This window comes from Coregonus clupeaformis, chromosome 30, assembly GCF_020615455.1.
Source record: "Coregonus clupeaformis isolate EN_2021a chromosome 30, ASM2061545v1, whole genome shotgun sequence".
Lineage (NCBI taxonomy): Eukaryota > Metazoa > Chordata > Actinopteri > Salmoniformes > Salmonidae > Coregonus > Coregonus clupeaformis.
In genome coordinates this window covers 29,851,600-29,864,971 of record NC_059221.1, presented here as the reverse complement: position 1 = coordinate 29,864,971, position 13,372 = coordinate 29,851,600, and the positions used below count along the sequence as shown (strand labels likewise).

The 13,372-nt window shown below is 45.6% G+C and overlaps 1 protein-coding gene across 4 annotated transcripts in view; it reads left to right on the top strand.

Annotated features, from left to right (window-relative positions):
- Nucleotides 1-13,372, top strand: part of LOC121545591 (vitamin D3 receptor A-like) — a 91,291-nt gene that overhangs the window by 67,094 nt on the left and 10,825 nt on the right. For 2 of the 4 annotated variants that reach the window (XM_041856253.1, XM_041856254.1), the window contains 2 exons: nt 9,332-9,516; nt 11,334-11,433. In XM_041856253.1, coding sequence (XP_041712187.1) covers nt 9,332-9,516; nt 11,334-11,433 — 285 coding nt within the window. Of the gene's footprint in view, nt 1-9,331; nt 9,517-11,333; nt 11,440-13,372 lie in introns of all 4 variants that reach the window. The other 2 variants (XM_041856251.1, XM_041856252.1) reach the window with 1 other exon arrangement.

The following is a 13,372-nucleotide window of genomic DNA, read 5'->3' as shown; positions in this document are numbered from 1 at the left end:
TGCATGTCAGAGCAAAAACCAAGCCATGAGTTCGAAGGAATTGTCCATATAGCTCCGAGACAGGATTGTGTTGAGGCACAGATCTGGGGAAGGGTACCAAAAAATGTCTGCAGCATTGAAGGTCCCAAAGAACACAGTGGCCTCCATCATTCTTAAATGGAAGAAGTTTGGAACCACCAAGACTCTTCCTAGAGCTGGTTGCCCAGTCAAACTGCGGATCCGGCTCCGGGTGTAACCACCACTTTCTCTCCACCTTCCTGTTGCGCCCCTGGTCTGGTCTGGCACCGCTGACTGGAGCTGGACCCGACGACGGTGGATCGAACTGTACAGGCTCCGGACTGGAGCCGCTGGCCGGAGCTGGACTGGGCACCGGTGGAGCGGATTGCTCTGGCTCCGGAGTGGATCCGCTGACTGGAGTTGGACCGGACCCCGGTGGAGCGGATTGCTCAGGCTCCGGAGTGGAGCAGCTGACCGGTGCCGGACCAGGCACCGGTGGAACAGGCAGGGGCCATGCCGGACTGGACACACGCACCACTGGCTTGGTGCGGGGAGCAGGAACGGGCCGGACCGGGCTGACGACGCGCACCACTGGCTTGGTGCGGGGAGCAGGAACGGGCCGGACCGGGCTGATGACGCGCACCACTGGCTTGGTGCGGTGAGCAGGAACGGGCCGGACCGGGCTGACGACGCGCACCACTGGCTTGGTGCGAGGGGCAGGAACAGGCCGGACCGAGCTGGCGACGCGCACCACTGGCTTGGTGCGAGGGGCAGGAACAGGCCGGACCGGGCTGGCGACGCGCACCACTGGCTTGGCGCGAGGGACAGGAACAGGCCGGACCGGGCTGGCGATGCGCACCACTGGCTTAGTGCGAGGGGCAGGAACGGGTCGGGCCGTACTGGGAACACGCAACACTAGCTTAGTGCGGGGAGCAGGAACGGGCCGGACCGTACTGGGAACACACACCACTGGCCTTGTGCGGGAAGCAGGAATGGGTCGGGCCATACTGGGAACACGCACCACTAGCTTAGTGCGGGAAGCAGGAACGGGCCGGACCGTACTGGGAACACACACCACTGGCCTTGTGCGGGAAGCAGGAATGGGTCGGGCCGTACTGGGAACACGCACCACTGGCTTAGTGCGGGGATCAGGAACGGGCCGGACCGGACTGGCGACACACACCACTTGCTTGGTGCGAGGAGCGGGACTGGGTTCCCTTATAAACCTCCGCTCCTTCTGCTGCCTAACCAGCTCCTCTCGCCGTGCCTCTACACTCTCCTTCTCCCTTATCGCCTCCTGTAGCTCCTCCCTCTGACCCAATAACTCCTGCTCCCTCTGGACCAATAGCCCCCGTAACCTGGTGGCCTCCTCTCCTAATCTGCAGATTCGCCCTGTCGCTGCCTCCTGCTGCCTCGTCGTCCACGCCGTGTGCCCCCTCAAACATTTTTCTTGGGGTTGCCTCTCGGGTGTCCGCCGTTTCTCCTCTCCTGCCTGGGCATTTACCTTTGCCCATGGCCCTTTCCCCGCGAATATCTCCTCCCATGACCACCATTTGCCCACCTGAGACGATCGTTTACGGATGAGACGGACCAAGGCGCAGCGTGATAAGCGTACATATTTATTAACGTACTGAACACGAACAAAACAAGAAAACAAACGATACGTGAAGTCCAAGGTAGACTAATAACATACCTATACGGAACAAGATCCCACACAGACTAGTGCCAAACGGCTGCCTAAGTATGGTCCCCAATCAGAGACAACGAGTTACAGCTGCCTATGATTGGGAACCATCCTGGCCAACATAGATCTACACGATCTAGAAACTCAAACATAGAAAACTAAACATAGAAACTACACACCCTGGCTCAACATTTAAGAGTCCCCAGAGCCAGGGCGTGACATCACCTGGCCAATAACATCCCTACGGTGAAGCATGGTGGTGGCAGCATCATGCTGTGGGGATGTTTTCTAGTAGCAGGGACTGGGAGACTAGTCAGGATTGAGGGAAAGATGAACGGAGCAAAGTACAGAGAGGTCCTTGATGAAAACCTGCTCCAGAGCGCTCAGGACCTCAGACTGGGGGCGAAGGTTCACCTTCCAACAGGACAGCGACCCTAAGCATACAGAAAAGACAACGCAGGAGTGGCTTCGGATCAGGTCTCTGAATGTCCTTGAGTGGCCCAGCCAGAGCCCGGACATGAACCCAATTGAACATCTCTGGAGAGACCTGCAGCGACACTCCCCATCCAACCTGACAGAGCTTGAAAGGATCTTCAGAGAATAAAGGGAGAAACTCCCCAAATACAGGTGTGCCAAGATTGTAGTGTCATACGCAAGAAGACTCGAGGCTGTAATCGCTGCCAAAGGTGCTTCAACAAGGGTCTGAATACCTATGTCAATGTGATATTTAATCTACATTTTCTACAAACATTTTCTGTTTTTGCTTTGTCATTATGGGGTATTGTGTGTAGATTGGCGAGGGGAAAACCCCAATTTAATCCATTTTGAATTCAGGCTGTAAAAAGTGAAGGGGTCTGAATACTTTCTGAATGCACTATAACACGAGCCAGCTGCCTGGTTGTGGTTAGTCAGCTCCCAAAGACTCTTTGTTTTATCACCTACGTTTCCTTCAATTTGCTGTTCACAGTGGGAAGACTTTTGGCAAATGATAGACAAAAACATAAAATACATCTACCACAGGCACAGCTGCTGTTAACTTGATCTGTCAGCATGTGAGCTTGAAACAGCCAACATTTGTTTTACAGTTGCGTAATACATTTTCTGACAAGGGTGGTCCGGAAAGCTTTTTGCATGAATAACGCAAAAGCCATTTTGTGCAAATGATGTGAGCAGGAGTTTTTAGAAAGCATCAGGCAAAACAGGATTGTCTTGCCATGAAGCTGATTCACATGTGACTCACTTAGAAAAGGCTTTTAGCTTTTAGTTGCTATTTATTTATAAGGCTAACTTACATTTACATTTACATTTTAGTCATTTAGCAGACGTTCTTATCCAGAGCGACTTACAGTTAGTGAGTGCATACATTATTATATTTTTTCATACTGGCCCCCCGTGGGAATCAAACCCACAACCCTGGCGTTGCAAACGCCATGCTCTACCAACTGACCTTAACTTGAAGCAGTTACATGACTACACTGGCCACGTGCATGTTGATTTTGTTCATCCACACCAGACGTGATCATGACACGCAGGTTAAAATATCAAAGCCAACTGTGAACCAACCACACAAAACAAAAATATAAACGCAACATGCAACAATTTCAAAGATTTTACTGAGTTTAAAGTTCATATAAGGAAATCAGTCAATTGAAATAAATAAATTAGGCCCTAATTTATGGATTTCACATGACTGGGAATACAGATATGCATCTGTTAGTCACAAATACCTTGAAGAAAAGGTAGGGGCGTGGATCAGAAAACCAGTCATTATCTGGTGTGACCACCATTTGCCTCATGCAACGCGACACATCTCCTTTGCATAGAGTTGATCAGGGTGTTGATTGGGGCCTGTGGTATGTTGTCCCACTCATATTCAATGGCTGAGCGAAGTTGCTGGATATTGGCGGGAACTAAAACACGCTGTCGTTCACGTCGATCAGAGCATCCCAAACATGCTCAATGGGTGACATGTCTGAGTATGCAGGCCACTAAAACAACGTTTCATGGTAGAGAAATTAACATTTAAATGATCTGCCAACAGTTCTGTTGGACATTCCTGCAGTCAGCATGCCAATTGCACACTCCCTCAAAACTTGAGACATCTGTGGCATTGTGTTGTGTGATAAAACTGCACATTTTAGAGTGGCCTTTTATTGTCCCCAGCACAAGGTGCACCTGTGTAATGATCATGCTGTTTAATCAGCTTCTTGATATGCCACACTGATCAGGTGAATGGATTATCTTGGCAATGGTGAAATGCTCACAACAGGGATGTAAACAAATGTATGCACACAATTTGAGGGAAATAAGCTTTTTGTGCGTATGGAACATTTTGGGGATCTTTTATTTCAGCTTATGAAACAAGGGACCAACACTTTACACGTTGCGTTTATATTTTTGTTCAGTATAGGTTTAGGATTTCTTGTGGTTTCTGCCTAATAGTGCCTATGTGAGGTGCTCTACCTTTTATTTTAGGAGATGAACACAGTTTCTTTGGGAGCTTATTTTGTGTTTCTGCATTGGGCTATTAAACGAGCCTGTGTTAGATGCCCGGCCAATGAATGTGTGAACACAAGCTGTGAACACTGAGTGGTGAGCGCTGAGCGCTCATTGACAGCTCCACTCTGTGAATGCTTAGTGAGCCCTTCCAGTGCTTGAATGTAAGTGCCTAGCTTCTTGGGTTTTAATGGGCATGTTAATGTGACTCTTAAAGGAAAAGTGATGGTGGCCAAAGTAAAATCTAGCGTAGTCTTATCATAGCTGGACTTTGCTGCCCCACATTAGCTGTCAGTGTGTCAGTTCAGTATATTTGTTCATGGACTGCGACTGTCTGCTGGGTGTTTCATTGATGTTTGGTTCTATACTGCAATTCCGTAATTGACAGAATTCGATTGATCTTTGCTGGATCTCCACTCAGCAGATGAGTTGACTCACTGGGGTTGAAATCTGACGTGAAGAGAACCCACATGACCTTCCAGTTTAGGGGGCATTGTTGTTCCACACAGGAGGATCACTTTACTACAACATAGGCCTACTTTTGTATTTTGGCAAATCCTTTCCATGTTGCGTTTTATATTTTTGTTCAATATACACTGCTCAAAAAAATAAAGGGAACACTAAAATAACACATCCTAGATCTGAATGAATGAAATAATCTTATTAAATACTTTTTTCTATTCATAGTTGAATGTGCTGACAACAAAATCACACACAAATTATCAATGGAAATCAAATGTATCAACCCATGGAGGTCTGGATTTGGAGTCACCCTCAAAATTAAAGTGGAAAACCACACTACAGGCTGATCCAACTTTGATGTAATGTCCTTAAAACAAGTCAAAATGAGGCTCAGTAGTGTGTGTGGCCTCCACGTGCCTGTATGACCTCCCTACAATGCCTGGGCATGCTCCTGATGAGGTGGCGGATGGTCTCCTGAGGGATCTCCTCCCAGACCTGGACTAAAGCATCCGCCAACTCCTGGACAGTCTGTGGTGCAACGTGGCGTTGGTGGATGGAGCGAGACATGATGTCCCAGATGTGCTCAATTGGATTCAGGTCTGGGGAACGGGCGGGCCAGTCTATAGCATCAATGCCTTCCTCTTGCAGGAACTGCTGACACACTCCAGCCACATGAGGTCTAGCATTGTCTTGCATTAGGACGAACCCAGGGCCAACCGCACCAGCATATGGTCTCAGAAGGGGTCTGAGGATCTAATCTCGGTACCTAATGGCAGTCAGGCTACCTCTGGCGAGCACATGGAGGGCTGTGCGGCCCCCCAAAGAAATGCCACCCCACACCATGACTGACCCACCGCCAAACCGGTCATGCTGGAGGATGTTGCAGGCAGCAGAACGTTCTCCACGGCATCTCCAGACTCTGTCATGTCTGTCACATGTGCTCAGTGTGAACCTGCTTTCATCTGTTAAGAGCACAGGGCGCCAGTGGCGAATTTGCCAATCTTGGTGTTCTCTGGCAAATGCCAAACGTCCTGCACGGTGTTGGGCTGTAAGCACAAACCCCACCTGTGGACGTCGGGCCCTCATACCACCCTCATGGAGTCTGTTTCTGACCGTTTGAGCAGACACAGTCATTTTGCAGGGCTCTGGCAGTGCTCCTCCTGCTCCTCCTTGCACAAAGGCGGAGGTAGCAGTCCTGCTGCTGGGTTTTTGCCCTCCTACGGCCTCCTCCACGTCTCCTGATGTACTGGCCTGTCTCCTGGTAGCGCCTCCATGCTCTGGACACTACGCTGACAGACACACAAACCTTCTTGCCACAGCTCGCATTGATGTGCCATCCTGGATGAGCTGCACTACCTGAGCCACTTGTGTGGGTTGTAGACTCTGTCTCATGCTACCACTAGAGTGAAAGCACCACCAGCATTCAAAAGGGGGCGGCAGGTAGCTTAGTGGGTAAGAGCGTTGTGCCAGTAACCGAAAGGTCGCTGGTTCTAATCCCCGAGCCGACTAGGTGAAAAATTTGTCGATGTGCCCTTAAGCAAGGCACTTAACCCTAATTGCTCCTGTAAGTCGCTCTGGATAAGAGCGTCTGCTAAAATGTAAATGTAAAATGTAAATGTACTGGCCTGTCTCCTGGTAGCGCCTCCATGCTCTGGACACTACGCTGACAGACACAGCAAACCTTCTTGCCACAGCTCGCATTGATGTGCCATCCTGGATGAGCTGCACTACCTGAGCCACTTGTGTGGGTTGTAGACTCCGTCTCATGCTACCACTAGAGTGAAAGCACCGCCAGCATTCAAAAGTGACCAAAACATCAGCCAGGAAGCATAGGAACTGAGAAGTGGTCTGTGGTCACCACCTGCAAAACCAGTCCTTTATTGGGGGTGTCTTGCTAATTGCCTATAATTTCCACATGTTGTCTATTCCATTTGCACAACAGCATGTGACATTTATTGTCAATCAGTGTTGCTTCCTAAGTGGACAGTTTGATTTCACAGAAGTGTGATTGACTTGGAGTTACATTGTGTTATTTAAGTGTTCTCTTTATTTTTTTGAGCAGTGTATATTAATTTGGGGGCATGTCAAACACACAAACATTCATGGACATTTAGCTCGCTTGCTATTGCTAGCTAGTTTGACCTGGGAGATGAACATTGTGTTGTTATTTTACCTGAAATGCATATGGTCCTTTTTTTTGCTGGATCTGTGTAGAATTTCTACCCATAGTCTTGGCATCTAGCATCAAGCTGGGCATCTAGCAATCCCGTTCTGAGCCAATGCATTCTAACAGTCTAATACAGGACTGCCAAACCCTGTTCCTGGAGAGCTACCGTCCTGTAGGTTTTTGCTCCAACCCTAATCTAGCACACCCGATTCTAATAATTAGCAGGTTGATAATATTAATCTACAACTTATCCAGAACGCTGCAGCCCGTCTGGTGTTCAACCTTCCCAAGTTCTCTCATGTCACCCCGCTCCTCCGCACACTCCACTGGCTTCCAGTTGAGGCACGCATCTACTACAAGACCATGGTGCTTGCCTACGGAGCTGTGAGGGGAACGGCACCTCCTTACCTTCAGGCTCTGATCAGACCCTACACCCAAACGAGGGCACTACGTTCATCCATCTCTGGCCTGCTAGCTCCCCTACCTCTACGGAAGCACAGTACCCGCTCAGCCCAGTCAAAGCTATTCGCTGCTCTGGCACCCCAATGGTGGAACAAGCTCCCCCATGACGCCAGGACAGCTGAGTCACTGACCACCTTCCGGAGACACTTGAAACCCTACCTCTTTAAGGAATATTTGTAAGTCGCTCTGGATAAGAGCGTCTGCTAAATGACGTAAATGTAAATGAATACCTGGAATAGTATAAAGTCATCCTTCTTCCCCCACCCCCCATACATAAAAAAAAAAAAAAAAAAAGGTGGTTGTCCCACTGGCTATCATAAGTTGAATGCACCAATTTGTAAGTCGCTCTGGATAAGAGCGTCTGCTAAATGATGTAAATGTAAATGAATCAGGTTAGTAACACCTGGGGTTGAAGCGAAAACCTACAGGAGGGTAGCTCTCCACGAACAGGCTTGGGCAACCCTGGTCTAATAAATACTTTTTTGCAATAGCATATATAAAAATGTATCATTTGGTTGTGTTTATGAAGGTTTTAGGTAGGTCTACCATTAGAATACGCAAGAAAAAATGATATTAGTTTGTTACTGTAGGCTATATGTAAAAACCAAAAACCACAACATCACAATTCAAGTGTTATACACTATCACAAAGAAATGCATTATTAACAGAATATCATATTTTAAGTTTTATTATGTTACTAGTCTGTGCTTAGTAGCCTATGGCTATGCTCACATGTAGAATGTATTGAATAGCGGCTGTAATGTTCTACAAAAATGTGATACTTTGCCGTATTTTTAAGTTATTTGGCAAATGTATGTTTTAGAAACCTTAGAACCTGTTCTTTCCTATATGTTATGAAATCAAAACGTCTTACTTGGCTGAAGGATAATTTGGAAAACGTAGCTTTTTGGTCATTTACCAACGCTGCGCTGCAGTCTCTTCACAAGGCAATTGATAATATTGTCACCCATCAGACTATTGCCAATTTAATCTGGTATTTAGGCTACATCTATTATTATAGGCCTATGTGTGAAATTAGTTTTGGTATAGTTTAGGTGTAGTTTTGATGGGCCATTGTCAGATGGCAGCCAACTTGTGAAGGAAGAGCAGGGGGAAATGACATGTCCTCCTAAAAACTCTGATATTGAAATTCTAACAACAGTGTGTTGAATAGACTTATTTAGGAAAAGTCAAGGACTGGTGGACATGACTTTGAGAATGGCAGAGTAATTGACCTCAAAATGATGCTCTCTGACTTTTTAGTTACCGTAGTTATCTATTATTAATCTCTCTTCGTTCATCTTTCAAATACCCACGTGGGGTTGTATGCTCCTGAAAACCAATGAGTAAATGGGAGAAGCGGGACTTGCAGCGCGTCAGGTGTCTCAACTAGAACCAAGTTCTGTTTTAGTGCTTGGCTACGCAGATGCTCGGGCACGCCCGTGAGCGGTGGCGCTGAAATTATTATATAACATGTATGTGTGTGTACATTTATTTTGCAACGCTTGCAAACGCAACGTGTCCGGTGAGTTTTGCATGTTAGCCTCTGTCTGGTACATTTTATATGATTATTTGTTTCATCCATTGAAACTAAAATTAGCTTCTAGTTTAGTTTCCATTTATTTTCTAATGTGTAGTTAGCCTCTGTCTGGTACATTTCTATTTTGATTTGATTCCTCCATTGCTTTGTGTATCATCTTGTAGTAGTTTACCGCAGTATGGAACATTGGCAGTATGTAAATTGAGTTTGTGGTTTGTGTCAGATTAGTTTGAGAAACAGAACAGCTAAGATGACACTTCAGTGCAATTGTGGTGCTAATGGTGGTTCTCATTGGAAGAACATACACCTACACGCATTCTACTGAGTCTTGTTTCAACCCTCTCTCATAGCTGCTGTTTGTGTGAAGAAAACTATCAGCAAGTGATAGAAACTCACTTATCGACCACTGTTGTCAGTAGATCTGAGAGGCTCCTGTGAAAGGCAATCAGGCTAGCTGTGTTACCTCTCTCTCCCACCACTCCTCTTCTCACCCGTCTCCCCCTCGCCTCCCTTTCTCCCCCAGTCATCCTGACAGATGAGGAGGTGCAGAGGAAGAAGGATCTTATCCAGAAGAGGAAGGAGGAGGAGGCAGCGCGGGAGGCCCTGAGACCAAGACTGAATGACGAGCAGAGCCAGGTTATCGCCTCACTGGTGGAGGCCCACCACAAGACTTACGACGACTCCTACTCAGACTTCTCATGCTTCAGGGTCTGTACTGATCAAACTAGCTTAGCCACTCACATTCTCACTTTTTTTGCTATATATACAGTGGGGAAAAAAGTATTTAGTCAGCCACCAATTGTGCAAGTTCTCCCACTTAAAAAGATGAGAGAGGCCTGTAATTTTCATCATAGGTACACGTCAACTATGACAGACAAATTGAGGGAAAAAAATCCAGAAAATCACATTGTTGGATTTTTAATGAATTTATTTGCAAATTATGGTGGAAAATAAGTTTTTGGTCACCTACAAACAAGCAAGATTTCTGGCTCTCACAGACCTGTAACTTCTTCTTTAAGAGGCTCCTCTGTCCTCCACTCGTTACCTGTATTAATGGCACCTGTTTGAACTTGTTATCAGTATAAAAGACACCTGTCCACAACCTCAAACAGTCACACTCCAAACTCCACTATGGCCAAGACCAAAGAGCTGTCAAAGGACACCAGAAACAAAATTGTAGACCTGCACCAGGCTGGGAAGACTGCATCTGCAATAGGTAAGCAGCTTGGTTTGAAGAAATCAACTGTGGGAGCAATTATTAGGAAATGGAAGACATACAAGACCACTGATAATCTCCCTCAATCTGGGGCTCCACGCAAGATCTCACCCCGTGGGGTCAAAATGATCACAAGAACGGTGAGCAAAAATCCCAGAACCACACAGGGGGACCTAGTGAATGACCTGCAGAGAGCTGGGACCAAAGTAACAAAGCCTACCATCAGTAACACACTACGCCGCCAGGGACTCAAATCCTGCAGTGCCAGACGTGTCCCCCTGCTTAAGCCAGTACATGTCCAGGCCCGTCTGAAGTTTGCTAGAGTGCATTTGGATGATCCAGAAGAGGATTGGGAGAATGTCATATGGTCAGATGAAACCAAAATATAACTTTTTGGTAAAAACTCAATTTGTCGTGTTTGGAGGACAAAGAATGCTGAGTTGCATCCAAAGAACACCATACCTACTGTGAAGCATGGGGGTGGAAACATCATGCTTTGGGGCTGTTTTTCTGCAAAGGGACCAGGACGACTGATCCGTGTAAAGGAAAGAATGAATGGGGCCATGTATCGTGAGATTTTGAGTGAAAACCTCCTTCCATCAGCAAGGGCATTGAAGATGAAACGTGGCTGGGTCTTTCAGCATGACAATGATCCCAAACACACCGCCCGGGCAACGAAGGAGTGGCTTCGTAAGAAGCATTTCAAGGTCCTGGAGTGGCCTAGCCAGTCTCCAGATCTCAACCCCATAGAAAATCTTTGGAGGGAGTTGAAAGTCCGTGTTGCCCAGCGACAGCCCCAAAACATCACTGCTCTAGAGGAGATCTGCATGGAGGAATGGGCCAAAATACCAGCAACAGTGTGTGGAAAACCTTGTGAAGACTTACAGAAAACGTTTGACCTGTGTCATTGCCAACAAAGGGTATATAACAAAGTATTGAGAAACTTTTGTTATTGACCAAATACTTATTTTCCACCATAAATTCATAAAAAATCCTACAATGTGATTTTTTTTTTCTCATTTTGTCTGTCATAGTTGACGTGTACCTATGATGAAAATTACAGGCCTATCTCATCTTTTTAAGTGGGAGAACTTGCACAATTGGTGGCTGACTAAATACTTTTTTCCCCCACTGTGTTTTATTGGGATATGAAATCACAGATGTTGCATTACATTCATTTAATGTTTTACCATTTTCACTTCAAGTGATTATGGGTCTGTTGTTTTGTCAGTCACTCCTATGTGCACTTTACAAGGCAGACGCACTGTGTTCTTGTTATATGTTAAATGCATGTGTTGTGTGTTTGTAGCCCCCGGTGCGAGAGGGCCCAGTAACACGCAGTGCCAGTCGTGCAGCCTCCCTTCACTCGCTGTCAGATGCCTCCTCAGACTCCTTCAACCACTCACCAGGTGAAGGTGCTTATACATGCTTACGCGCAGGCACACAGTATACATGCACCACAATCAAATGTTCCATCAACAAGATGTGTAAGACTACCCTAGTCGGCATTGACAAGTCTCTCAAGGGTCTCCTTTACTTTGCTGGGGTAGAACTGAAGGCCATAACTTAGTTATGGAAGAATTTACAATCACACACCACTGAGGTTTATTATGCAGCTGCTGTGTACCATACATTTGCTGGCCTTTTATAACATGCCTGCCTGGCTGTCTTTTGAACACGCGTGTCCCTGCCTTGCACCTACATTACAAAATTGCGTAATGTGCTGCAGCTTTCTTTACATGCTCTAGGAACCTCAATCACTCAGGGCCCGGTTTCCCAAAAACATAATAAGTTGCATGGACTCACTCTGTGTGCAATAATCGTGTTTTTATAACTACCTCATCTCTGTACCCCACACAAACAATTAACTGTAAGGTCCCCCACTCAAGCAATGAATTTCAAACACAGATTCAACCACAAAGACCAGGGAAAGAAGGGCACCTATTGGTATATGGGTAAAATAAAAAAGCAGACATTGAATATCCCTTTGAGCATGGTGAAGTTATTAATTACACTTTGGGTGGTGTATCAATACACCCAGTCACTACAAAGATACAGGCGTCCTTCCTTACTCAGTTGCCGCAGTGGAAGGAAACCACTCAGGGATTTCACCATGAGGCCAATGGTGACTTTAAAACAGTTACAGAGTTTAATGGCTGTGATAGGAGAAAAAAGAGGATGGATAGTTACTCCACAATACTAACCTAAATTACAGAGTGAAAAGAAGGAAGCCTGTACAGAATACAAATATTCCAAAACATGCATTCTGTTTGCAATAAGGCACTAAAGTAAAACTGCAGAAAATGTGGCAAAGAAATTAACTTTATGTCCTGTATACAAAGCGTTATGTTTGGAGCAAATCCAACACAACACAACACAACACATCACTGAGTACCACTCTTCATATTGTCAAGCATAGTGGTGGCTGCATCATGTTATGGGTATTCTTGTAATCGGCAAGGACTAAGGAGCAAGGACAATAACCTAAAACACAAGGCCAAATCTACACTGGAGTTGCTTACCAAGATGATGTTGAAAGTTCCTGAGTGGCCTAGTTACAGTTTTGACTTAAATCGGCTTGAAAATATATGCCTAGACTTGAAAATGGCTGTCTAGCAATGATCAACAACCAATTGGACAGAGCTTGAAGAATTGTAAAAATAATAATGTGCAAATATTGTACAATCCAGGTGTGCAAAGCTCTTAGAGACTTACCCAGAAACACTCACAGCTGTAATCGCTGCCAAAGGTGATTGTACCATGTATTGACTCAGGGGTGTGAAGACTTATGTAAATTCGATTTCTGTATATAATTTTCAATACATTTGGTAAAATTTCTAAAAATGTATTTAGCAGATGTTATTGCGGGTGTAGCGAAATGCTTGTGCTTCTAGCTTGTAATATCTAACAAGTAATTATGGGGTATTGTGTGTAGATGGCGGAGAAAAAAATAAATGTAATCAATTTTGAATTCAGGCTGTAACACAACAAAATGTGGATAAGTCTAGGGGTATGAATACTGTAAATGCAGTAGGCTATAGACCTATTTCAATCATATTGAAATACATTTAATGTTCAATAAATTGAGTTCTATTTTGCTACTTGTAGGCTACTGTCTGTAAATTGTCTCAATATATTTCATAATGTATAGCCTTTAATGTGCGGTAAGCATTAGAATTGTATTGGATAAGCATTAGAGTAAGCCGCCTCAATATTTTTAGCCGTAGGTGGTAATATCTCTCTAGGAGCTGATCAGTTGTAGGGATTGTGAAATAATACTAATGTTAAGGTAAGATTTGAATTGAGAAAGATGATCGGAGAGAAGCACTGCCTTTCTTTCGATCCTAT